Source organism: Pistacia vera, unplaced genomic scaffold, assembly GCF_008641045.1.
Source record: "Pistacia vera cultivar Batoury unplaced genomic scaffold, PisVer_v2 Contig180, whole genome shotgun sequence".
Taxonomy (NCBI): Eukaryota; Viridiplantae; Streptophyta; class Magnoliopsida; order Sapindales; family Anacardiaceae; genus Pistacia; species Pistacia vera.
The window spans coordinates 274,028-300,178 of NW_022195899.1; the positions used below are offsets into that span (position 1 = coordinate 274,028).

The 26,151-nt window shown below is 34.7% G+C and overlaps 3 protein-coding genes across 4 annotated transcripts; all 3 read left to right on the forward strand.

Annotated features, from left to right (window-relative positions):
* Window positions 1–902: 902 nt before the first annotated feature.
* Window positions 903–1,855, forward strand: LOC116126591 (23.6 kDa heat shock protein, mitochondrial-like). The gene is made up of 2 exons (XM_031412271.1): window positions 903–1,280; window positions 1,375–1,855. The coding sequence occupies exons 1-2, from the start codon at window positions 1,082–1,084 to the stop codon at window positions 1,782–1,784; spliced, it is 609 nt and encodes a 202-aa protein (XP_031268131.1). The 5' UTR covers window positions 903–1,081; the 3' UTR covers window positions 1,785–1,855.
* Window positions 1,856–13,031: 11,176 nt separating this feature from the next.
* LOC116126564 (23.6 kDa heat shock protein, mitochondrial-like) lies at window positions 13,032–13,854 on the forward strand. The gene is made up of 2 exons (XM_031412238.1): window positions 13,032–13,303; window positions 13,398–13,854. Exons 1-2 carry the CDS (start codon window positions 13,105–13,107, stop codon window positions 13,805–13,807), a joined length of 609 nt encoding a protein of 202 aa, XP_031268098.1. The 5' UTR covers window positions 13,032–13,104; the 3' UTR covers window positions 13,808–13,854.
* An 8,250-nt stretch (window positions 13,855–22,104) lies between these two features.
* Window positions 22,105–25,063, forward strand: LOC116126563 (putative glycerol-3-phosphate transporter 1). Of its 2 annotated transcripts, XM_031412236.1 has the most exons (3): window positions 22,105–22,257; window positions 23,018–24,108; window positions 24,213–25,062. In XM_031412236.1, exons 2-3 carry the CDS (start codon window positions 23,100–23,102, stop codon window positions 24,779–24,781), a joined length of 1,578 nt encoding a protein of 525 aa, XP_031268096.1. In that variant the 5' UTR covers window positions 22,105–22,257; window positions 23,018–23,099; the 3' UTR covers window positions 24,782–25,062. The 2 variants fall into 2 exon arrangements, with proteins under 2 accessions (XP_031268096.1, XP_031268097.1); XM_031412237.1 differs by lacking the exon at window positions 22,105–22,257 and having other exon boundaries at window positions 23,091–24,108; window positions 24,213–25,063.
* The last annotated feature ends 1,088 nt before the right edge of the window (window positions 25,064–26,151 follow it).

Below are 26,151 nucleotides of genomic sequence, written 5' to 3' on the forward strand. Positions count from 1 at the left end.
AATAGGATGAAACCATTTCATTGACTGGATTAAAAAATAATTCAACGTAATACATTTACATTTTCATTGAAATTTTAATAAAATTGTAATTGATATTGGCAAAATATGATATAATTGAAAATTTTGTAGATCATTTCCCAAATATTAAAGTAATTAATTAATGTCAACTAGTATGATCTAATATCAATAAGATAATAATTAATTTAATTTCATCTAATTATTAATTATACATTTAAAAAACATAATAAGCTACAATTCTCTTTTAAAACTGATTAACCAGTTTTATACTTTTATGAATTGAATCAATTTTTCGGTTTAGGAATTTTCTTGAACTGAAACCGAACCGGTTAAAAAAAATATCGGTTTTTAACTGATTTTAATTTAATATTTAATATTTTAATAATAAATCAGATTTTTTTAATTGTATATTTTAATTTAATATTTTTATATTAAACTATTAACCGGTTTCGGTTAACACTTTTTATATTCTCCCAAATCGATACCTAAACCGAAAATTCGATTTTTATTTTCTTTGAACCGAAACCGAACTGATTTTTCAGATAACAAAAAATTGATTCGATTCGGTTTTTGTATTTTTTTAAACAATCCTATCTTTACCATCTCAATTTATTGTCATGACCAAATACTGTAAAAGCTTCTATACTTTACTAACTAAATTACTAGTTTTATCTTCTATTATCTTGCTATTTAATACATCATTACAAGGTTAATTACTTTTTTTATTTGAGACATTAACAGATTAAATTCCCTGATTTAAAACAAACAAGAAATTAAATTAAATATTTAATTAATCAAAATTAAGATATTACATTATTACATAAAGCGCAAGGGGGGGAAGGGGAAAACAAATATCAGAGTTGCACTTGCTGACGTGTCCTTCTCCTTCCAGAATTATCCATAACAGAATTCTCTCCAGAATCTTCTCTGCCTTCTCGCACCTTCGCCTCCTCCTATAAATGCACTTCACCTCTTCTACCATTTCGTCTTCAGCAAGTAAATAGCTACGATTCAGCAAACACAGTCGTTTCGTTTGTTCTAAGGACCTACTCTTAAGTCATGAATGGCGTCCTCGCTTGCTCTCAAGAGATTTGTATCCTCAACTCTCCTCCCAAGGTCTCTCAGACGAACCATCGCTCCGACTGCCACCTCAGCCTCCCGCTTCTTCAACACCAATGCTGTTCGTGAATACGATGACTCTGTCTCCGGTGAACTCGACTTTGACAGGCGCTCTGCTCCTCGCCGCCGCGATTTCTTCTCAGGTACGTGTATGATATGTGTTTCAATATTTAAACTCTCTTAGTTTGTGTTCAAGTTTTTGAAAATCAACTAAGATTTGATCCATTTTGTTTGTAGATGTGTTTGATCCGTTCTCTCCTACAAGGAGCTTGAGCCAGGTCCTTAACCTGGTGGACCAAATGACAGAGAATCCGTTGTTTGCCGGGACACGTGGCGGCCTACGCCGAGGTTGGGATGCAAAGGAAGACGAAGACGCCCTGAATCTCCGAATCGACATGCCGGGGCTGGGTAAAGAAGATGTGAAGGTGTCAGTGGAACAGAGCACTCTGGTGATCAAAGGTGAAGGAGGGAAAGAAGGTGATGATGAAGAGAGCGTTCGAAGGTACACGAGCAGAATCGATTTGCCTGAGAAGATGTACAAGACCGATAGCATCAAGGCGGAGATGAAGAACGGTGTGTTGAAGGTGGTGGTGCCTAAGGTTAAGGAAGAGGAGAGGAGTGACGTTGTTCATGTGAGCGTTGAGTGAAAGGCGAGAGGTTTTAGTGAATAATTTCGTAATTGGTATTTGGTAGCGAGTGTAGTGTGAGGTTACTGTTGGAATCTGATTCTCTAATCATGTTACTGTTTCGTCTTCTTAAGTGAAAAGAGGTTTTTCGTTTCTGGTATCTGATTTTTGAGGTTTTTTTTTTTTTTTTTTTCTATTTTCACTAATTTTTCCGTAAATTAGCCTTAATCTTATTCTTAGCTCTTAAGAAAACAGAGAGAAAAGGTTAATAAATTCAATAGCTGTCTGATAATTCTCATTATACACAAAAGGAAAGACTACTTTTGGAACTAATCTGGTGGGTTTGGCACGGATTCCATCGGATTATTATTATTATTATTATATATATATTTTTTTTTTTTTTGGGTCGGTGGGTGTTTTGTGTTCGGGGTGATGGTGGATTGGATTTTACTATAATAATATAATTTAAAAAGTTAATTTGGTAATTGTACTACGTCTACTTTATTTTTTAAAAATTTATTAAGAATAATTCGAAAAAAATTTAAAAATTACTGATGAACAATAATTCAGAAAAGATAATAAAAAATAGAAATAATTCCAAAATGACATGACTAAATTAAGGTCAATTACTGAATATGTAACTACTTTTGTATAGTATTTAATAAAATATTTAAAAGTCATATATTCAATTATTGAAAATACAATTTCACAAATAAATGAAATAATTTAATTGTAATTTAATTTATTATGTAATTAATCAATTATTGAGATAATTGTTTATTAAATAGTCTGTTAATCGTTCAAAAATGGTTTGAGAATTGTCTTCTATGTTTTGTCGCACTCTATTTCACTTGTCTGCTATAGATCCAAAAGATGGGTGGGTTTATTTTGCCCCATTTAATGCGTCCTGTCATATGCAGCTTTGATTTAATCCGGTCACTGCCAAAGCCAGCCAAACAAGATACAAACGAGAATTAGTGAAGTCCGGTGAATTATCTCCGTAGTTTTTTAGTTTTTTTATTTAAGAAATATTACGGTAACATGGTGGTATTTGTGTGGTCCTGATAGTAGGGCTGTAAGCGAGCTGAGTCACTCGCGGTTGGACTCGAATGAGCTAGGTTTGGCTTGATAAAAGTCGAGTCAAGTTTGAGCAGCTCGAATACCCTCTCGAGCCAAGTTACGAAATACCCATTATTCGGTTTGATAGGCTTGTGAATGACTCGAAGAGGTATAAGTGTTATTTTTTTAAGTATTAGGGGGTTATATATATAATAATTTATTATATTCAATATAAATTATCCCACTGCTTAAACTCTATCTTCTTTCTTTAGCGTCGCCACTTTCTCCTTCCCTTTTCTTCATCTTTTTTCTCCTTCGTCTTTTTCCTCCTCTATTTTCCTTCTTCTTCACCTTTCTTCTTACTTCTCCTTCGATCTTCCATCTCTTTCCTTCTCCCTCTTTGCTTTTCTTTGCTTTTCTTTTCTCTACTCTTCTTCTATCTCTCACAGTTGATTGAATTTTGAGTCATATATTTGTGGCTATTTGGCTTTGGATCTGATGATGGTTGGTGATGATTAGTGGGTTGGCTTTGTATTGGGGTTATTTTGAAGGATTGTTGATGGATTGCTTTAGATTGAGGACTTATAAACGAGCGATTTGCGAGCTGAATTTGAGCTCAAAATATTTAACGAACTCGAGCTTCAAGCCTGGTTTTCAGAGTTCGTCGAACTCGAGTTCGAGCTCGTTAAATTTTTATGAGCCAAGCTCGAACACCGTAGTGTTCAACTCGGTTCGGCTCATATACAGTCCTATCTGGTAGTATCAAGAGAAAACTTTAGTCCAGTCGACCTTGATAATGTCGATGGACGTGTCTGATGACATTTGTATTGGAGGTCAACAACTACTGTTGTCCAATAGATTTGTCGGTTTAAATATTTTTTAAATATTTAAAGTTTTTATTTTAATTCATATTTCTGTATTTTATATTATATATTAGAGTTTTGTTTAATCTTAAAGCGTTTGATAATTCAATATTCTAGAAGTTAATTTTAAAATCTAACAGCTATAAATATCTATTTTTGGAAATATTAAATAAAATAGATTGTAAAATAAAATGGAAACGGAAATGAGTGATTATAAGGGAAGTTACAAAACTCATCCTAAATATTGTTGTTATTTTAAAAAAATGAAAAATGGATAAAAAGAAAAAAATGAAAGGTGGCATGAATTTATAGGTTTGTTATACATTTGTAACATATGTGCTATGGTATCCTTGTATTTTCACCTCGCTCCCTCTTATTATTGTACTCTCATTTTCCGTTGTTTATCCAGTAGATTAGTGAAGAGTCTTTTCTTGCTATTCAAGCTTCTACTCATACTTGTTAATGGCGTCCTCTCTCGCTCTCAGGAAACTTTTTCTCAACTCGCGTCCTTAGCTCATTCACCCGCACAATCGCTCTACTGCAAACCTCAGCCTCTCACTTCTTCAACACGACAATATCAACGGTACTCGTCAATACGGCTACGACTCTTTTTAATTTGTGTGAGTTTAAACCAGGTTGGGATTTGAAAGAAGACGAAAATGCCTGAATCTCCGAATGGATATGCCGGGGCTGGGGAAGGATGACGTGAAGGTAACAGTGGAAACAGGGTCTCTGGTGGTTAAAGCTGGTGAAGGAGCGAACGAAGGTGGTGATGAAGGTAGCGTTGGAAGGTCCATGAGAATTTTCTTTGCCAGGTAGATGTACAAGAGCAATGAGATCAAGGCAGAGACGAAGGTGGTGGTTCCTTAGGTCAAGGAAGAGGAGAGTAATTGTGTGATGTGATTCGTGTTAAGGTTGAGTGATATTCTTGCTCTTGTAAAAAATTGGACATAATTGTTGAATCGAATCAAGAATTAAATTCCCTGTTGATTTGGATTCATCCCCAGTAACTTGATCATTTTGCAGCTTTACTCAAGTTTCAAGCACCAAGTAGAATACGAGAAAACCTTGACATGACATTCAACAAGTCTTCCAACCAACCCCACCCAAGATTTCAGCCTCCTGGTTCTAAAGTTTCAGAACAATGATCACCTAATAAACATGAAACCGTTGGATTAGCATTTTTTCCAGCTGTAAGGAATATAGTAGTAACCCACTTTGTCTTCTTCATTGAGCTGTTGCTGTTGAGTCAGGAACGAGAAGTGAGTTAAGCGGTTTGTGATTCACGAGAGCTTGAACTTGATTTGAAGTCAATTGAGTCGAGCTTGAGCTCGAGTGGCTCTTTTAAGACGTTGAGGCTCGAGTGGCTCTTTTAAGACGTTGAGCCGAGTTTGATTCGGGTGAAGCTTAGCTCAATCTTCATTGCGCTCGAAGGGTTAAATTACAAGTTTTGTATTTTTTTTTTATTTTAAGTTTATAAAATGACAAACAGCTCTTTTCACAATAAACTCAAAGCTCTAGTTTAAGTATCCATCCATATTCGCGAGCTTGAGCTCGAGCCCAAGTATTTAAGATTGGTTCAAATTTGAATTTGATACTGTTTATCACGAACTGAGCTTGAGTGTCTAAATACTCCGCTCGGCTCGTGTATACCCCTACTGTTGACTGTAATTCATTTCATCTTAACTTCTTAGCTCATACACAGCTTCTAATTCCAATTAATATCCTGCGTATTTTTAAATGAATTGATTATTGCTTTTCATTGGATCTAGCCCCTTTTCTTCTTTCCAGTTCCTGGTGTTGGACTGTCTTAAACTAGTGAAGATCATGGACCAGAACCATAAGGCCATCAACAGATGACCAATTTACGGGCTACCTTTCTGCTACCAAACCCATTAAACATTTAGACTGGACTCACATTCTTAATCTTGGCTTCTTGGGCTGTCATCTATATAAACGTACAATATTCCACGTGTAAATTAAAGATTATAAAAGCATTCCTCATGTACCCTAATTTATTATTTACACATAATTAAATCACTTTATGAAAGTTTTAAATAGTGCTACAATTTTCACATAGTGCAACTAACTTTATGCTTGAATTTAATATATATATATATATATATTTTTTTTTTTATATCTAGAGATGTTTAAGTTAGTTTGCGTGTATTTCAACTAGTTTTCTAAGACTTGAAGTTAAGGATTAAATAAGTTTCTATTCGAATTTAAAATCTTTTGAGTAATACATTCAAAAATTCTAAACGAATTACCAAACTATTTAGAGATAGTTTTTTATGTTTTAAATTCGTGTCATTTGAGATTTGGTGAGGCATCATTATATTAAATTTGATATTGGATTGATGAGTTATATAAACACCTAGAAAGAATATCTTAATATAGAAAAAGAATTGCTTGTTTAAGGGCGCACCAGAATACATACACAATAAGTTTTCAATAATAAACAGGTTATACCTTTTGGAGACAGTGTAAATGACAAGACGGAAGAACTCTGGAAGCAGCGACCAGCCTACCAGGTGATTACTGATTATATATATATATATATATATATATATAATACATTCAAATTGTATACCTCGTGCGGCAGGCCACTGCATCTATCTTCTGCTAATTAAACAATTGAATATTTTTCTTTCTTATACACAGCAGCCTCTAGCCTCTGTACCCTGTACTCCTGTAGTCTGTACTCTGTGGTCAACTTTCAATCACCGCTAAGTCAAGCCCGGGGTGTTTACTCTAGAACATCAAAATATGTGTGCTTGAAGGGCCCTTTTTAATTTGAAAAAGATTTCTCCAAGTTGTGGACGATCCTATTATTGGTATTCACTATTATTGATGTATAATAATAAATTGCTTAGAATGATGTAAGTTCCCATTTGCTCTGGAATCTTATATTCTGATTATGTAAAAACGTGGTCAATAAATGTCTACGCAATCTGGATTGGAAACCGAATGCCCTCCATCCATTTTGTGCTATAATCATCATTGGATGATCGAAAGGTCAATTATAACTTTTGGATGTATTACTCAAGAGGTTCTAAGTTTGATTCATCTGGGTTGGTCACTGAGAGAATTTATCAAACTGTTAACTTCAGGATCCTAAAAAATTAATTGAACTATACATGAACTGATAAAAAAATAAAAAATCGCTCTCCATCTACTCATCAAACACTATCTTAATTGCTTCTTAGGTAAACTAAAACCGAAACAATTTAATAATGAATGGAGCCTCGACCCATTTTTCTATTATTCCTTTCCTCCCCAATTACGTGTCAGTTTCAATTTAATTAATTAAATCCGAATGGTTAATTCGAGATCTTCCTTCACTCAAACCTCATCCAAATTCTATCTTCTTCCATTCGAAACTACATCTTTCCCCTCTATCTGTTTGGATATACAACTCGGCAGAAATGGCTGCCCCATGAAACGGAACTTTCAGCTCTCAATCCCAACTTTAATTTTAGTCCATAAATGCAAAAATCCAAAACGCCATTATCAGCTTCCTCTTTATCAGCTTATCTAGCGACTCGAAAAATGACACAGAAGGAACTTTCTCTGTTCTTTCTCCATGTCCTTGATTCGGACAACCATTCTTAACAGGGCCAAGTATAAATATCATTTTCATTGCCACGTGCATGGCATCATCAATTCTGATCCATCAACTCTGCCACATCATCAGTTTGTCGTATGCTACGTGGCGTCATGGGCCCGCGGCTTTTTGATGCGGATATACGCCTGGTGTTAAGAATAATTCTTTTTGGATATTCGCATATGCGTTTCCTGCCGCCACCTGCCTTTCAATTTGTTGAAACGGAGGCGGAAACGAAGTTACGATATTACCCCTCTTGGTTTACCAAAGTTCCGATTTGGGGCTTGCTGAATTTTTGGTTCGTTTAACCAAATTGCCCCTTTAATAATTGGGGTTATTATTGGTATAAGAAATTAGGGGGATGATTAAGACAAGAAAGATGTTCAAATTTGACGCATCGGAGGATGGATAATTTAAGACGTATATTACTAAAAGAATGATTTTAAATTTGTGTTATCAGGATTTATTTTACAGTAGATGAGTAAAATTTAATAAATCAAGAGTTCAATAATTACAGATTTATCATATTGTTTTACTCTGAGGCCTTTTTCGTAATTATTTTAATTAAATTTTGGAGGTGCATAAATCTGGTGATATCATAAGAGAATTGGTATGTCACGAAATTACCCACATCAATATCAAGATATATAATGGACTTGGACCCTTAATTCTTGTAAGAATAATACTATAAAAAGTAAAAAAAAAAAATATATATTTTTTATTAAATAGTTTCAACTTTATAAGTATCCTAGTATTTTTATCTTATAATTAAGAAAAATTATCTCTCTCCTTGTGGTCGGATGACAAACCCTTTAACCACTGGGGTTAGTTATACCTAGAGAGTTTTGTGTTCGAATAACAGGAGAAATACTTACTATATTTGTACAATTACTTTAATCTATTAAACTTGTAAGGTGTTCTGTGACTTTGAGAATTAGACACCCTCCAATGTAGGCTTAGATACATCAAATACCTAAAAAAAAAAAATTAAATATTTCTAAATACAAAAACTTAGAAAGATAATCTTATCATATTACTATGATTAAAAGTTAATTATATTTAGGGTATAGTAAGTATATTTTTGTTTTTGTTTTTGTTTTATTATTTGTCTCCAAAAATAGACAAATAATAATCTTGTAGAGGACTAAAAAAATAAAAATGGATAAAAACATTGAAGAGATGTCTTATCCTCATTCTCAAAATTCATATATTTGAACGAAAATCATAAAAAAAAAAAAAACAAAAAAAAAAAACGAAGAATGTGATTAAAGGTTATAATAGAATTATTAGCACATTTATTAAGTAAAACAAAAGATAATGACCTATTATTAAGTTTTTTAATCCAATTTTGACAACATTAATTGTTATCTTTTCTCTAGATTTGGCATGATTATTTTCATATCTTTTTTTCCCCACAACAATCATTTTGTAAGCTTTGGCTTTACCATTACTTTTAACCTTATTCCTTCTTTTTTTTAAAAAGCAATAACAACGTAATAATGGTACAAATTAGGACCACCACTTTTATCATAACAACCCATTAATGAATAAGCAAGACAACACCAAGCTTTGTAAAAGTACTAAAAATGTGGTTCCCTCCATTATATTTCAGAAAAAAGGTAATGGAAACTAATTACATCGACTTTTTTAAAAGGGTTTTTATTTATTTATTTATTTTTCTAATTACATTTCTCTCTGAAGCCGTCTGTTTAGTATGTGTAGTCAAATCAGTTGGAAAATAGTAGGGTGTAAGCGAGCTGAGTCACTCGCGGTTGGACTCGAATGAGCTAGGTTTGGCTTGATAAAAGTCGAGTCAAGTTTGAGCAGCTCGAATACCCTCTCGAGCCAAGTTACGAAATACCCATTATTCGGTTTGATAGGCTTGTGAATGATCGAAGAGGTATAAGTGTTATTTTTTTAAGTATTAGGGGGTTATATATATAATAATTATTATATTCAATATAAATTATCCCATGCTTAAACTCTATCTTCTTTCTTTAGCGTCGCCACTTTTCCTTCCTTTTCTTCATCTTTTTTCTCCTTCGTCTTTTTCCTCCTCTATTTTCTCTTCTTCACCTTTCTTTACTTCTCTTCGATCTTCCATCTCTTTCCTTCTCCCTCTTTGCTTTTCTTGCTTTTCTTTCTCTATCTTCTTCTATCTCTCACAGTTGATTGAATTTTGAGTCATATATTTGTGGCTATTTGGCTTTGGATCTGATGATGGTTGGTGATGATTAGTGGGTTGGCTTTGTATTGGGGTTATTTTTGAAGGATTGTTGATGGATTGCTTTAGATTGAGGACTTAAAACGAGCGATTTGCGAGCTGAATTTGAGCTCAAAATATTTAACGAACTCGAGCTTCAAGCCTGGTTTTCAGAGTTCGTCGAACTCGAGTTCGAGTCGTTAAATTTTTATGAGCCAAGCTCGAACACCGTAGTGTTCAACTCGGTTCGGCATATACAGTCCTATCTGGTGTATCAAGAGAAAACTTTAGTCCAGTCGACCTTGATAATGTCGATGGACGTGTCTGATGACATTTGTATTGGAGGTCAACAACTACTGTTGTCCAATAGATTTGTCGGTTTAATATTTTTTAAATATTTAAAGTTTTTATTTTAATTCATATTTCTGTATTTTATATTATATATTAGAGTTTTGTTTAATCTAAAGCGTTTGTAATTCAATATTCTAGAAGTTAATTTTAAAATCTAACAGCTTAAATACTATTTTTGGAAATTAAATAAAATAGATTGTAAATAAAATGGAAACGGAAATGAGTGATTATAAGGGAAGTTACAAACTCATCCTAATATTGTTGTTATTTTAAAAAAATGAAAAATGGATAAAAAGAAAAAATGAAAGGTGGCATGAATTTATAGGTTTGTTATACATTTGTAACATATGTGCTATGGTATCCTTGTATTTTCACCTCGCTCCCTCTTATTATTGTACTCTCATTTTCCGTTGTTTATCCAGTAGATTAGTGAAGAGTCTTTTCTTGCTATTCAAGCTTCTACTAACTTGTTAATGCGTCCTCTCTCGCTCTCAGAAACTTTTTCTCAACTCGCGTCCTTAGCTCATTCACCGCACAATCGCTCTACTGCAAACCTCAGCCTCTCACTTCTTCAAACGACACATACAACGGTACTCGTCAATACGGCTACGACTCTTTTAATTTGTGTGAGTTTAAACCAGGTTGGGATTTGAAAGAACGAAAAATGCCTGAATCTCCGAATGGATATGCCGGGGCTGGGAAGGATGACGTGAGGTAACAGTGGAAACAGGGTCTCTGGTGGTTAAAGCTGGTGAAGGAGCGAACGAAGGTGGTGTGAGGTAGCGTTGAAGGTCCATGAGAATTTTCTTGCAGGTAGATGTACAAGAGCAATGGATCAAGGCAGAGACGAAGGTGGTGGTTCCTTAGTCAGAGAGGAGAGTAATGTGTGATGTGATTCGTGTTAAGGTTGAGTGATATTCTTGCTCTTGTAAAAATTGGATAATTGTTGAATCGAATCAAGAATTAAATGCCCTGGTTTTTGGATTCATCCCCAGTAACTTGATCATTTTGCAGCTTTACTCAAGTTTCAAGCACCAAGTAGAATACGAGAAAACCGACATGACATTCAACAAGTCTTCCAACCAACCCACCCAAGATTTCAGCCTCCTGTTCTAAAGTTTCAGAACAATGATCACCTAATAACATGAAACCGTTGGATTAGCATTTTTTCCAGCTGTAAGGAATATGTAGTAACCACTTTGTCTTCTTCATTGAGCTGTTGCTGTTGAGTCAGGAACGAGAAGGTTAAGCGGTTTGTGATTCAGAGAGCTTGAATTGATTTGAAGTCAATTGAGTCGAGCTTGAGCTGAGGGCTTTTTAAGACGTTGAGGCTCGAGTGGCTCTTTAAGACGTTGAGCCGAGTTTGATTGGGTGAAGTTAGCTCAATCTTCATTGCGCTCGAAGGGTTAAATTACAAGTTTTTGTATTTTTTTTTTATTTTAAGTTTATAAAATGACAAACAGCTCTTTTCACAATAAACTCAAGCTCTAGTTTAAGTATCCACCATATTCGCGAGCTTGAGCTCGAGCCAAGTATTTAAGATGTTCAATTTGAATTTGATACTGTTTATCACGAACTGAGCTTGAGTGTCTAAATACTCCGCTCGGCTCGTGTATACCCCTACTGTTGACTGTAATTCATTCATCTTAACTTCTTAGCTCATACACAGCTTCTAATTCCAATTAATATCCTGCGTATTTTTAAATGAATTGTTATTGCTTTTCATTGGATCTAGCCCCTTTTCTTCTTTCCAGTTCCTGGTGTTGGACTGTCTTAACTAGTGAAGATCATGGACCAGAACCAGGCCATCAACAGATGACCAATTTACGGGCTACCTTTCTGCTACCAAACCCATTAACATTTAGACTGGACTCACATTTTATCTTGGCTTCTTGGGCTGTCATCTATATAAACGTACAATATTCCACGTGTAAATAAAGATTATAAAAGCATTCCTCATGTACCCTAATTATTATTTACACATAATTAATCACTTTATGAAAGTTTTAAATAGTGCTACAATTTTCACATAGTGCAACTAACTTTATGCTTGAATTTAATATAATATATAATATATTTTTTTTTTTTATATCTAGAGATGTTTAGTTAGTTTGCGTGTATTTCAACTAGTTTTCTAAGACTTGAAGTTAAGGATTAAATAAGTTTCTATTCGAATTTAAAATCTTTTGAGTAATACATTCAAAAATTCTAAACGAATTACCAAACTATTTAGAGATAGTTTTTTATGTTTTAAATCGTGCATTTGAGATTTGGTGAGGCATCATTATATTAAATTTGATATTGGATTGATGAGTTATATAAACACCTAGAAAGAATATCTTAATATAGAAAAAGAATTGCTTGTTTAAGGGCGCACCAGAATACATACACAATAGTTTTCAATAATAAACAGTTATACCTTTGGAGACAGTGTAAATGACAAGACGGAAGAACTCTGGAAGCAGCGACCAGCCTACCAGGTGATTACTGATTTATTATATAATATATATATATATAATACATTCAAATTGATACCTCGTGCGGCAGCCACTGCATCTATCTTCTGCTAATTAAACAATTGAATTTTTTCTTTCTTATACACAGCAGCCTCTAGCCTCTGTCCTGTACTCCTGTAGTCTGTACTCTGTGGTCACACTTTCAATCACCGCTAAGTCAAGCCCGGGGTGTTTACTCTAGAACATCAAAATATGTGTGCTTGAAGGGCCCTTTTTAATTTGAAAAAGATTTCTCCAAGTTGTGGACGATCCTATTATTGGTATTCACGATATCTTTACCATCTCAATTTATTGTCATGACCAAATACTGTAAAAGCTTCTATACTTTACTAACTAAATTACTAGTTTTATCTTCTATTATCTTGCTATTTAATACATCATTACAAGGTTAATTACTTTTTTTATTTGAGACATTAACAGATTAAATTCCCTGATTTAAAACAAGCAAGAAATTAAATTAAATATTTAATTAATCAAAATTAAGATATTACATTATTACTTAAAGCGCAAGGCGGGGAAGGGGAAAACAAATATCAGAGTTGCACTTGCTGACGTGTCCTTCTCCTTCCAGAATTATCCATAACAGAAATCTCTCCAGAATCTTCTCTGCCTTCTCGCACCTTCGCCTCCTCCTATAAATGCACTTCACCTCTTCTACCATTTCGTCTTCAGCAAGTAAATAGCTACGATTCAGCAAACACAGTCGTTTCGTTTGTTCTAAGGACCTACTCTTAAGTCATGAATGGCGTCCTCGCTTGCTCTCAAGAGATTTGTATCCTCAACTCTCCTCCCAAGGTCTCTCAGCCGTACCATCACTCCGACTGCCACCTCAGCCTCCCGCTTCTTCAACACCAATGCCGTTCGTGAATACGATGACTCTGACTCCGGTGAACTCGACTTTGACAGGCGCTCTGCTCCTCGCCGCCGCGATTTCTTCTCAGGTACGTGTATAATATGTGTTTCAATATTTAAACTCTCTTAGTTTGTGTTCAAGTTTTTGAAAATCAACTAAGATTTGATCCATTTTGTTTGTAGATGTGTTTGATCCGTTCTCTCCTACAAGGAGCTTGAGCCAGGTCCTTAACCTGGTGGACCAAATGACAGAGAATCCGTTGTTTGCCGGGACACGTGGCGGCCTACGACGAGGTTGGGATGCAAAGGAAGACGAAGACGCCCTGAATCTCCGAATCGACATGCCGGGGCTGGGAAAAGAAGATGTGAAGGTGTCCCTGGAACAGAGCACTCTGGTGATCAAAGGTGAAGGAGGGAAAGAAGGTGATGATGAAGAGAGCGTTCGAAGGTACACGAGCAGAATCGATTTGCCTGAGAAGATGTACAAGACCGATAGCATCAAGGCGGAGATGAAGAACGGTGTGTTGAAGGTGGTGGTGCCTAAGGTTAAGGAAGAGGAGAGGAGTGACGTTGTTCATGTGAGCGTTGAGTGAAAGGCGAGAGGTTTTAGTGAATAATTTCGTAATTGGTATTTGGTAGCGAGTGTAGTGTGAGGTTACTGTTGGAATCTGATTCTCTAATCATGTTACTGTTTCGTCTTCTTAAGTGAAAAGAGGTTTTTCGTTTCTGGTATCTGATTTTTGAGGTTTTTTTTTTTTTTTTTTTCTATTTTCACTAATTTTTCCGTAAATTAGCCTTAATCTTATTCTTAGCTCTTAAGAAAACAGAGAGAAAAGGTTAATAAATTCAATAGCTGTCTGATAATTCTCATTATACACAAAAGGAAAGACTACTTTTGGAACTAATCTGGTGGGTTTGGCACGGATTCCATCGGAATAATAATGATAATTATTATTATTATTATTTATTTTTGGGGTGGTTTTAAGGGGTGGGTTCTTCGTGTTCGGGGGGGTGGTGGATTGGATTTTACTATAATAATATAATTTAAAAAGTTAATTTGGTAATTGTACTACGTCTACTTTATTTTTTAAAAATTTATTAAGAATAATTCGAAAAAAATTTAAAAATTACTGATGAACAATAATTCAGAAAAGATAATAAAAAATAGAAATAATTCCAAAATGACATGACTAAATTAAGGTCAATTACTGAATATGTAACTACTTTTGTATAGTATTTAATAAAATATTTAAAAGTCATATATTCAATTATTGAAAATACAATTTCACAAATAAATGAAATAATTTAATTGTAATTTAATTTATTATGTAATTAATCAATTATTGAGATAATTGTTTATTAAATAGTCTGTTAATCGTTCAAAAATGGTTTGAGAATTGTCTTCTATGTTTTGTGGCACTCTATTTCACTTGTCTGGCATAGATCCAAAAGAGTGGTGGGTTTATTTTGCTCCATTTAATGCGTCCTGTCATATGCAAGCTTTGATTTAATCCGGTCACTGCAAAAGCCAGCCAAACAAGATACAAACGAGAATTAGTGAATTCCGGTGAATTATCTCCATAGTTTTCTAATTTTTTATTTAAGAAATGTTACGGTAACATGGTGGTATTTGTGTGGTCCTGGTAGTATCGAGAGAAAACTTTAGTTCAATCGACCTTGATAATGTCGACGGTGTCGCCGGACGTGTCTGACGACGTTTGTCGAGGACTCGAGGTCAACAACCACCGTTGTCCAGTAGCATTGTCGGTTAAATATTTTTCTTGCTCTCCAAGCTTCTAGTCATACTCGTTAATATTCAATTATCAAATGCTTTAAGATTAAACAAAATTCTAATGTATAATATAAAATACAGAAATATGAATTAAAATAAAAACTTTAAATATTTAACAAATGGCGTTGTTGACCTCCAAGCGTTGAGGATAACAGAGTCTTTTCTTGCTCTCCAAGCTTGTACTCATACTCGTTAATGGCGTCCTCTCTCGCTCTCAGGAAACTTTTTCTCAACTCGCCTCCTTAGCTCATTCACCCGCACAATCACTCTGACCGCAAACCTCAGCCTCTCACTTCTTCAACACGACAACACCAACGGTACTCGTCAATACGGCTACGACTCTTTAATTTGTATGAGTTTAAACCAGGTCGGGATTTGAAAGAAGACGAAAATGCCTGAATCTCCGAATGGATATGCCGGGGCTGGGGAAGGATGACGTGAAGGTAACAGTGGAAACAGGGTCTCTGGTGGTTAAAGCTGGTGAAGGAGCGAACGAAGGTGGTGATGAAGGTAGCGTTGGAAGGTCCATGAGAATTTTCTTTGCCAGGTAGATGTACAAGAGCAATGAGATCAAGGCAGAGACGAAGGTGGTGGTTCCTTAGGTCAAGGAAGAGGAGAGTAATTGTGTGATGTGATTCGTGTTAAGGTTGAGTGATATTCTTGCTCTTGTAAAAAATTGGACATAATTGTTGAATCGAATCAAGAATTAAATTCCCTGTTGATTTGGATTCATCCCCAGTAACTTGATCATTTTGCAGCTTTACTCAAGTTTCAAGCACCAAGTAGAATACGAGAAAACCTTGACATGACATTCAACAAGTCTTCCAACCAACCCCACCCAAGATTTCAGCCTCCTGGTTCTAAAGTTTCAGAACAATGATCACCTAATAAACATGAAACCGTTGGATTAGCATTTTTTCCAGCTGTAAGGAATATAGTAGTAACCCACTTTGTCTTCTTCATTGAGCTGTTGCTGTTGAGTCAGGAACGAGAAGTGAGTTAAGCGGTTTGTGATTCACGAGAGCTTGAACTTGATTTGAAGTCAATTGAGTCGAGCTTGAGCTCGAGTGGCTCTTTTAAGACGTTGAGGCTCGAGTGGCTCTTTTAAGACGTTGAGCCGAGTTTGATTCGGGTGAAGCTTAGCTCAATCTTCATTGCGCTCGAAGGGTTAAATTACAAGTTTTGTATTTTTTTTTTATTTTAAGTTTATAAAATGACAAACAGCTCTTTTCACAATAAACTCAAAGCTCTAGTTTAAGTATCCATCCATATTCGCGAGCTTGAGCTCGAGCCCAAGTATTTAAGATTGGTTCAAATTTGAATTTGATACTGTTTATCACGAACTGAGCTTGAGTGTCTAAATACTCCGCTCGGCTCGTGTATACCCCTACTGTTGACTGTAATTCATTTCATCTTAACTTCTTAGCTCATACACAGCTTCTAATTCCAATTAATATCCTGCGTATTTTTAAATGAATTGATTATTGCTTTTCATTGGATCTAGCCCCTTTTCTTCTTTCCAGTTCCTGGTGTTGGACTGTCTTAAACTAGTGAAGATCATGGACCAGAACCATAAGGCCATCAACAGATGACCAATTTACGGGCTACCTTTCTGCTACCAAACCCATTAAACATTTAGACTGGACTCACATTCTTAATCTTGGCTTCTTGGGCTGTCATCTATATAAACGTACAATATTCCACGTGTAAATTAAAGATTATAAAAGCATTCCTCATGTACCCTAATTTATTATTTACACATAATTAAATCACTTTATGAAAGTTTTAAATAGTGCTACAATTTTCACATAGTGCAACTAACTTTATGCTTGAATTTAATATATATATATATATATATTTTTTTTTTTTTATATCTAGAGATGTTTAAGTTAGTTTGCGTGTATTTCAACTAGTTTTCTAAGACTTGAAGTTAAGGATTAAATAAGTTTCTATTCGAATTTAAAATCTTTTGAGTAATACATTCAAAAATTCTAAACGAATTACCAAACTATTTAGAGATAGTTTTTTATGTTTTAAATTCGTGTCATTTGAGATTTGGTGAGGCATCATTATATTAAATTTGATATTGGATTGATGNTTAGTTTGCGTGCATCTCGATTAGTTATATATATATATATATATTTTGGTATCTAGAGGTGTTTGGATTAGTTTGTGTGCATCTCGATTAGTCTTCCAAGGCTTGAAGTTAACAGTCAAGTAAGTCTCTATTCGAACTTAGAACCTCTTAAGTAATACATTCAAGAGTTATAAGCGAACTGTCAAACTATCTAGAGATAGTTTTTTATGTTTTAAATTCGTGTCATTTGAGATTTGGTGAGGCATCATTATATTAAATTTGATATTGGATTGATGAGTTATATAAACACCTAGAAAGAATATCTTAATATAGAAAAAGAATTGGTTATTTAAGGGTGCACCATAATACATACACATCGGCTCCGTTTGATTCAAAATTTTGAGTTTTTGGGAAAAGTTTTTTAAAAAAAGTTAAAAAAAAGTTGAATTGGGCGGGTATTACGATGTAGGATTTATAAATTAATAAATTACTCTCTATGTTTGTTTTTTTACAAAATACACTCTATAATCAAACATTAAAAGTTAACAAAAACACTCCCAACCCACCCTCAAATACGGACAGCCGGCCACCACCGCCGGAGGGTGGCCAAAGTCACCGTATCGATGCATAACCGGTTGGATTTTGCCGGTCGTGCGCTGATAAGGCCTTTTTCGACCAGATCCACGGTAGATCTGACTAGCAAATGTCAGATTTACGGTTAGATCTGGCCATTGACGGTCAGATCTGGCTGTATTTGCTATCCAACGACTGCCAACAAACGGTCGTCGTTGATGGTCAACGACGACCGTTTGTTGGCAGTCGTTGCTGACTGGTTACGGCCAGAGATCTGGCCGTCTTTGGCCTTAGATCTGGCCTTTTTCGGCTAGATTCGCCGTGGATCTAGCTGGAAAAGGCTAGATCGGCTTACTATCGGCCAGATTCAGCTAGTAGTGTGCCATCTTACCAGATTTCGACTATTTTCCGGTAGTGGTGGCCAGAATCTGATAAATGTGGATTGTTGGGGTGTTTTTATAATTTTTTAAAAAATATTTAGGGACATTTAATTAAATTAATAAATTTATGGGGTATAAAAAAAGTTGAATAAAATTGAATAAAGTTGAATAATATTATTAGTTTTTAAGTAATTTATAGATAATTTACTGTTTAATTTTTTTGGAATACTAAAAGTAGTATTTCCAATTGCCAACTAAACGAAGCCAATAAGTTTTCAATAATAAACAGGTTATACTTTTTGGAGATAGTGTAAATGACAAGACGGAAGAACTCTGGAAGCAGCGACCAGCCTGCCAGGTGATTACTGATTATATATATATATATATATATATATAATACATTCAAATTGTATACCTCGTGCGGCAGGCCACTGCATCTATCTTCTGCTAATTAAACAATTGAATATTTTTCTTTCTTATACACAGCAGCCTCTAGCCTCTGTACCCTGTACTCCTGTAGTCTGTACTCTGTGGTCAACTTTCAATCACCGCTAAGTCAAGCCCGGGGTGTTTACTCTAGAACATCAAAATATGTGTGCTTGAAGGGCCCTTTTTAATTTGAAAAAGATTTCTCCAAGTTGTGGACGATCCTATTATTGGTATTCACTATTATTGATGTATAATAATAAATTGCTTAGAATGATGTAAGTTCCCATTTGCTCTGGAATCTTATATGCAGATTATGTAAAAACGTGGTCAATAAATGTCTACGCAGTCTGGATTGGAAACTGAATGCCCTTCATCCATTTTGTGCTATAATCATCATTGGATGATCGAAAGGTCAATTATAACTTTTGGATGTATTACTCAAGAGGTTCTAAGTTTGATTCATCTGGGTTGGTCACTGAGAGAATTTATCAAACTGTTAACTTCAGGATCCTAAAAAATTAATTGAACTATACATGAACTGATAAAAAAATAAAAAATCGCTCTCCATCTACTCATCAAACACTATCTTAATTGCTTCTTAGGTAAACTAAAACCGAAACAATTTAATAATGAATGGAGCCTCGACCCATTTTTCTATTATTCCTTTCCTCCCCAATTACGTGTCAGTTTCAATTTAATTAATTAAATCCGAATGGTTAATTCGAGATCTTCCTTCACTCAAACCTCATCCAAATTCTATCTTCTTCCATTCGAAACTACATATTTCCCCTCTATTTGTTTGGATATACAACTCGACAGAAATGGCTGCCCCATGAAACGGAACTTTCAGCTTTCAAATCCCAACTTTAATTTTAGTCCATAAATGCAAAAATCCAAAACGCCATTATGAGCTTCCTCTTTATCAGCTTATCTAGCGACTCGAAAAATGACACAGAAGGAACTTTCTCTGTTCTTTCTCCATGTCCTTGATTCGGACAACCATTCTTAACAGGGCCAAGTATAAATATCATTTGCATTGCCACGTGCATGGCATCATCAATTCTGATCCATCAACTCTGCCACATCATCAGTTTGTCGTATGCTACGTGGCGTCATGGGCCCGCGGCTTTTTGATGCGGATATACGCCTGGTGTTAAGAATAATTCTTTTTGGATATTCGCATATGCGTTTCCTGCCGCCACCAGCCTTTCAATTTGTTGAAACGGAGGCGGAAACGAAGTTACGATATTACCCCTCTTGGTTTACCAAAGTTCCGATTTGGGGCTTGCTGAATTTTTGGTTGGTTTAACCAAATTGCCCCTTTAATAATTGGGGTTATTATTGGTATAAGAAATTAGGGGGATGATTAAGAAAAGAAAGATGTTCAAATTTGACGCATCGGAGGATGGATAATTTAAGACGTATATGACTAAAAGGATGATTTTAAATTTGTGTTATCAGGATTTATTTTACAGTTGATGAGTAAAATTTAATAAATCAAGAGTTCAATAATTACAGATTTATCATATTGTTTTACTCTGAGGCATTTTTCTTAATTATTTTAATTAAATTTTGGAGGTGTCTAAATTTGGTGATATCATAAGAGAATTGGTATGTCACGAAGTTGCCCACATCAATATGAAGATATATAATGGACTTGGACGCTTAATTCTTATAAAAATAATATTATAAAAAAGTAAAAAAAAAAAAATTTTATTAAATAGTTTCAACTTTATAAGTATCCTAATATTTTTATCTTATAATTAAGAAAAATTACCTCTCTCCTTGTGATCGGATGACAAACACTTTAGTTATTAGAATTAATTATATTTAGAGAGTCTTGTATTCAAGTAGTCCGAGGATACTTATTACATTTAATCCAATTTTGACAACATTAATTGTTATCTTTTCTCTAGATTTGGCATGATTATTTTCATATCTTTTTTTCCCCACAACAATCATTTTGTAAGCTTTGGCTTTACCATTACTTTTAACCTTATTCCTTCTTTTTTTTAAAAAGCAATAACAACGTAATAATGGTGCAAATTATGACCACCACTTTTATCATAACAACCCATTAATGAATAAGCAAGACAACACCTAGCTTTGTAGAAGTACTAAAAATGTGGTTCCCTCCATTATATTTCAGAAAAAAGGTAATGGAAACTAATTACATGGCCTTTTTTAAAAGGGTTTTTATTTATTTATTTATTTTTCTAATTACATTTCTCTCTGAAGCCGTCTGTTTAGTATGTGTAGTCAAATCAGTTGGAAATGACAATGTGAAAGTGCACGTAAAATGAAGAATTAATTAAAGAATAGTGATATTGACCTAAATACGATAACGTGTAAGTGTAAGATTTGTGGTCCCAAAAGAGATGATGAGGACTTCGTAACAATAAATATTTATTTATTTTTGATGATATAAAAATATTCAGATTTATTTATAAACACCTCAACTAATCTTTTAGAACTTTGAAGTTGATGATAGGATAAATCTCTTTAATGATCATCCCTATAAATAATCTAAATAAATTAAACTCAAAATCTTTTAAATAATACATCTAATAACTTTAATCGATGTTATGGATCATATGAATGAGAAATATATTTTCTATTACATTAAATAAATTAAAAGTAGTTTTGGTTTGCGTAATTAAATTATATTACATTATAATATTCCATTTTGCTTCTCCACACGACTTCCATATAAACCAACTTTTTCTAATAAACAATAGAGGCTGTAATTAATTGGCGTGTCAACGTAAATTAAAATATTTTGGTGAGTGTCTGTTGCGGATGAAATTTAAGCCACGTATTAATTAACATTACCAAGAGATGACGAAGACCTAATTGTCCCATTTGCATTTTGGAATTTATACTCGTTTTATTCAAGTAAACTTTTATATCTTTTTTTTTGTAACTTGTGAATTTAACAAATTATTTATGTGTTGAGACTTTTTTTTTTTTTTTTTTTTTAATATCGAGGGTATCCGATCAAGTTTGCATGTAAACTCAATTAATCTCTCGAGACCTTAAAATTAACAATTGGATAAGCCTCAGTGACAATCAATTAGCAGCTGAAATAGATCGAACTCAATACCTCTTGAGTAATATATCCAAAAGTTATAGTTGACTGTTCGATCATCCAATGATGGTTCATAAAATGTATTTTTAGAGTTAAACGACGTTGACATAAGTAAATACTCACCCAAATGTAACCAATTGTTAGTTATCGGGGGAATAATTTAAAATTCTATCGAAATTAGCCTTATTGTAGATCTTAATCAAATACAAACACAGAAAGCTAATAATTTCATATATTTAGTTGTTGAAAAATAATACAGTTATCGAAAGGAGCGTACCGAATTCATACACCGAATGACGTAGATCAATCATGATCATCGATTAATTATGAATTAATATTAATTAACGGTTAAGATTGAGCCACGCTCCTTTCAGTAACTGTAGCATTACTTCTAGTTGTTTGTCTAAAGAAACCAGCACGTCAGAAGGTCAATTTCGTCAACTCACCCAATTCCGTTACACGTTTGAAGAAAAACCACCCACAAATAATCAGAATAAAAAAATGGGCAAGATAGTAATTTACTAGTATTAAAATATTGTTATGGACGAGCATAAGAATCCTCGCTTTCCTCCGCAAACTGCAAAGCACAAACTCAGTTCTTTGTTCGTTAAGCAACTGGAAAATCCAGAGTAGAGAGAGTATCTCAGAATATTTTAGAGAGAGAAACCGCAACATCGATCAACTGAAGCTTATTTAAGTAGCTGGTGAGTTCAATGGATGCTTCTTTTTCAAGCCTGTTTATGTGTCTTGAATTCATATGGTGGTCGTCGTTTGGAAGAAGTAAAAATTGTTGACGTTTCTTTTTTAGAATTCTTTTGATTTATTCTTCGAGTTTTTTTTGCGATGTCAAAAGTTTTGTCTTTTTATTAATAAATACCAGTAAGAAGTAAATTTGACAAATGGGTGTTTGTTTTGCGGACTTTGATATGTGTTTGAAACTGTTTTTCGTCAAATATATTCTTCCATGTATAGTTGTTGATAATCAGGTTCTGTTTTTATTCATTCAGGTGTTTATGTAACAATTGATTGAATCTGTTTATTTTTTATTTTTTCGATTAGACATTCTTGGGCTTAATTTTTAAGACTCAGGTGGATTAATGAATTATGAGGTTATGCGGTTTACAAAAGAGTAAAGCTGGGATTTTACTGTGATAAAATGGAATATCTTTTTTATACGTTCTAGAAGACTAGTACACTTTTTTTGTTATTCTGTTTTCTGAGACTGCATTGTCCGAATAAATTTGATTGAATTATTGCTGGAGAAAGTAAACATCTGATTTCTTGTGTTTAATTTAGAATAAATCTGTTTTAAATTTCTTGTTAAAATGCTTTTTCTTTGTGCTTGTGTTAATATTCCTTTGATATCATTCTTAAGTTTCCTCGTTCAAATTATCTTATAGTATTAGCTTGAACTTGCTAGAGGAAGTGAAATCTAATTATGAAGTTTATGTGTCCGTGTTTCAGGCTTTCAGCTTCTTGTTGTAATCTATCGGAGGAAATTGATCCATTGCTTCTTCCTTATTTCTTCTAGAGTGAATATCCATACATGGGTTCGTTGGCAGAACCGACACCTGAGACAAGTGATAGAAAGCCCCTTGGAATTGGATTGATAGAACACATTAAGGGAACAAAAATTTCCTTCAAAACCCATCAAGTCATTGTTTTAATTTTAACTTTTTTGGCATATGCTAGCTATCATGCCACTCGGAAAACCACTAGCATTGTCAAGAGTACCCTTGATCCTGAAGCTTCAGATGTGAGCTTGAAATTCATCCCTTGGAGGAAAACTTACCTTCATGAACCAGCTGAAAGTAGAAAGTTATCATGGAAGTTGGGAGATGGATGGGCTCCGTTTAATGGGTCAGATGGGACTTCCTTGCTCGGTGAGCTTGATGTGGCTTTCCTCTCTGTATATGCTTTTGGAATGTACTTTTCTGGTCATTTGGGCGACAGACTGGATCTGAGGATAGTTTTAACGGTTGGAATGATTGGAACCGGTTTGTTTACTTCATTATTTGGGGTAGGATATTGGGGAAATATCCATAGTTACTACTACTACTTGATAGTACAAATGCTGGCTGGTTTGTTTCAATCAACTGGGTGGCCTTCAGTTGTTGCAGTGGTTGGCAAGTGGTTTGGGAAGAGTAAGAGAGGGCTAATTATGGGTATTTGGAATGCTCACACATCTGTCGGGAATATCACTGGTTCTTTGGTTGCCTCTGCTTTATTGAGTTACGGGTGGGGTTGGTCCTTTGTTGTGCCCGGTCTTATGATTGCTTTTCTTGGCTTGGTGGTTTTCTTCTTTCTGCCTGTTAGTCCTGAATCTGTTGGAGCTGATAGAGAAGAGGAAGATGAATTGCATTCTCTAAAGAAAATTGGGGAGGAAGTAACAGAGCCTTTGTTGAGACCAGAGACACCGGTTAAAGAGAAACCTGTGGGATTCATAGAAGCATGGAAAATTCCCGGCGTTGCTCCATTTGCTCTTTGCCTCTTCTTCTCCAAATTGGTTGCTTATACATTTCTCTATTGGCTTCCCTTCTACATTACCCATACAGGTAATTAGTCTAGTTTGTCTTCTCATTCTTGTGGTTAGCTTAAAGATATCAACTCTTATAATTCTTTGATGAATCCTTATTCATTTATGTTCATCAATCTCCAGCCATAGATGGGAAGTATCTATCCAGTTCGGCAGCTGGAAACCTGTCAACATTATTCGACGTTGGGGGCGTAGTTGGGGGCATCCTAGCTGGCCATATTTCGGATCGCCTGGATGCCAGAGCCATAACAGCAGCAAGTTTCATGTATTGTGCAATTCCTGCTTTGTTCTTCTATAGGAGCTATGGAAACATTTCCTTGATTTTAAACATAGTTCTTATGTTCATCACCGGCATGTTTGTAAATGGCCCTTATGCTCTTATAACAACTGCTGTCTCAGCTGACTTAGGAACCCACAGTTCATTGAAAGGGAACTCACGGGCATTGGCAACTGTAACCGCAATTATTGATGGAACTGGCTCAATCGGGGCTGCTATTGGACCATTAATCACCGGTTATATTTCTGCTACGAGCTGGAGTGCAGTTTTCACAATGCTGATGGCAGCAGCTTTGATTGCAGGGCTACTTCTTACTAGGCTTGTTGTGGCTGAGGTTACTGCAAAGCTAGCCGAATCAGGGTCACAAGGAAGGCAACAATCAAGGTCTCCATCAGTGACAATTGAAGAAGTGTGATATGCTAATATCACTCATATTGTATCTTGTGTAATCTTCATAGGTCAGGGTATTTCTAGTTCTGATTTAAAAAACAAAAAATTGAAAGAGGGCAAAACCCTCAGATTATGTTCAAAGATAGGAGAGAATGGTTTTTAATTCTCTCCGATTAAGGTTAGGAAAGATCAGAGGAATCAGATAAAAGATTCTTCCATGTCTGTATATACACATTTTTTTGTATGTTATATGAATTGAAAGATTCTACTCATGAATTGGTACTCGGTTAAAGGATTCATTATTATTTAGGTGGGAACATGGACTCAAATTGCTATGAACTTTCAACTTGCAGTGTAAGTGGTCAAGCTGGTAATCAGTTGGATTCATTTCTACTTTCTTAAAAGAAAAAATGTTACAGACTTACAGGTACCAAATTGGTGGGGCTTTGTCAGGTACAAGAAAAGACGAGCTGGAGAGTAACTTTCAAATTTGGGGCTCTAAGCTTGACCATTTGAAATTTTGAATCACACCTATATTTGAGCAGAGAGAGTCATTTTTTTTTTTTTTTTGGTTATCGGGACGCACCTTGACTAATTCTTCGACCCCAAACAAAGCTTTCGAAACAGAACAAGTTCTGTGATCTGTGGCTAACAATATTAGAACCGTTCTTGTGATTCGAACTTGAGGCCACAAGGAGAACAAATCCCTTGGCTGTAAGCTTTACCACTCGGCAAAACATTGTTGGTTAAAGAGAGTCATTCTACTTTCTTAAAGAAAAAATGTTACAGGTACCAAATTGGTGGGGCTTTGTCAGGTACAAGAAAGATGAGCTGGAGAGTAACTTTGAAATTTTGGGCTACACATATGACCATTTGAATCAGAATCACACCTATTTGAGCAGAGAGAGTCGTGTTTCATGTACTATCATAATACTAGGGAGCAAAAACCCAAAAAAGGTTGATCCTTCATAACCTTTTGTGGCCTACGCAAGGGCATCACGGGACGAAGAAAAAAATGTATTTTTTTCCAAACTCTAAAACCAACCTTTGACTTAGAGAAGGATAGGCACCAAACAATATAACCACCAAGAAATTTCTGACGTGGTCCCTGTTCATCAAATCCAGGAATTTTCACTCGTTTTTATCTCTAGACTACGACAGAAGGGAAATAATTTAAAAAGAAAATGGTGGATATTATGCTTGACAGAATTGTGATATTACAGCTTATATACATAAAAAAGTGCAAGTGCAAGTGGAGATGCCGCAATTTGAGAGGTTAAAATCCATGGTATTGTCAAATTCAACGGAAAAGAAAACAGAGGATAAAGAAAGGCATTTACTTTGTTCACTTTTGAAATGAAAAGTAACCCACTATTATTAAATCTAATGTGAAAG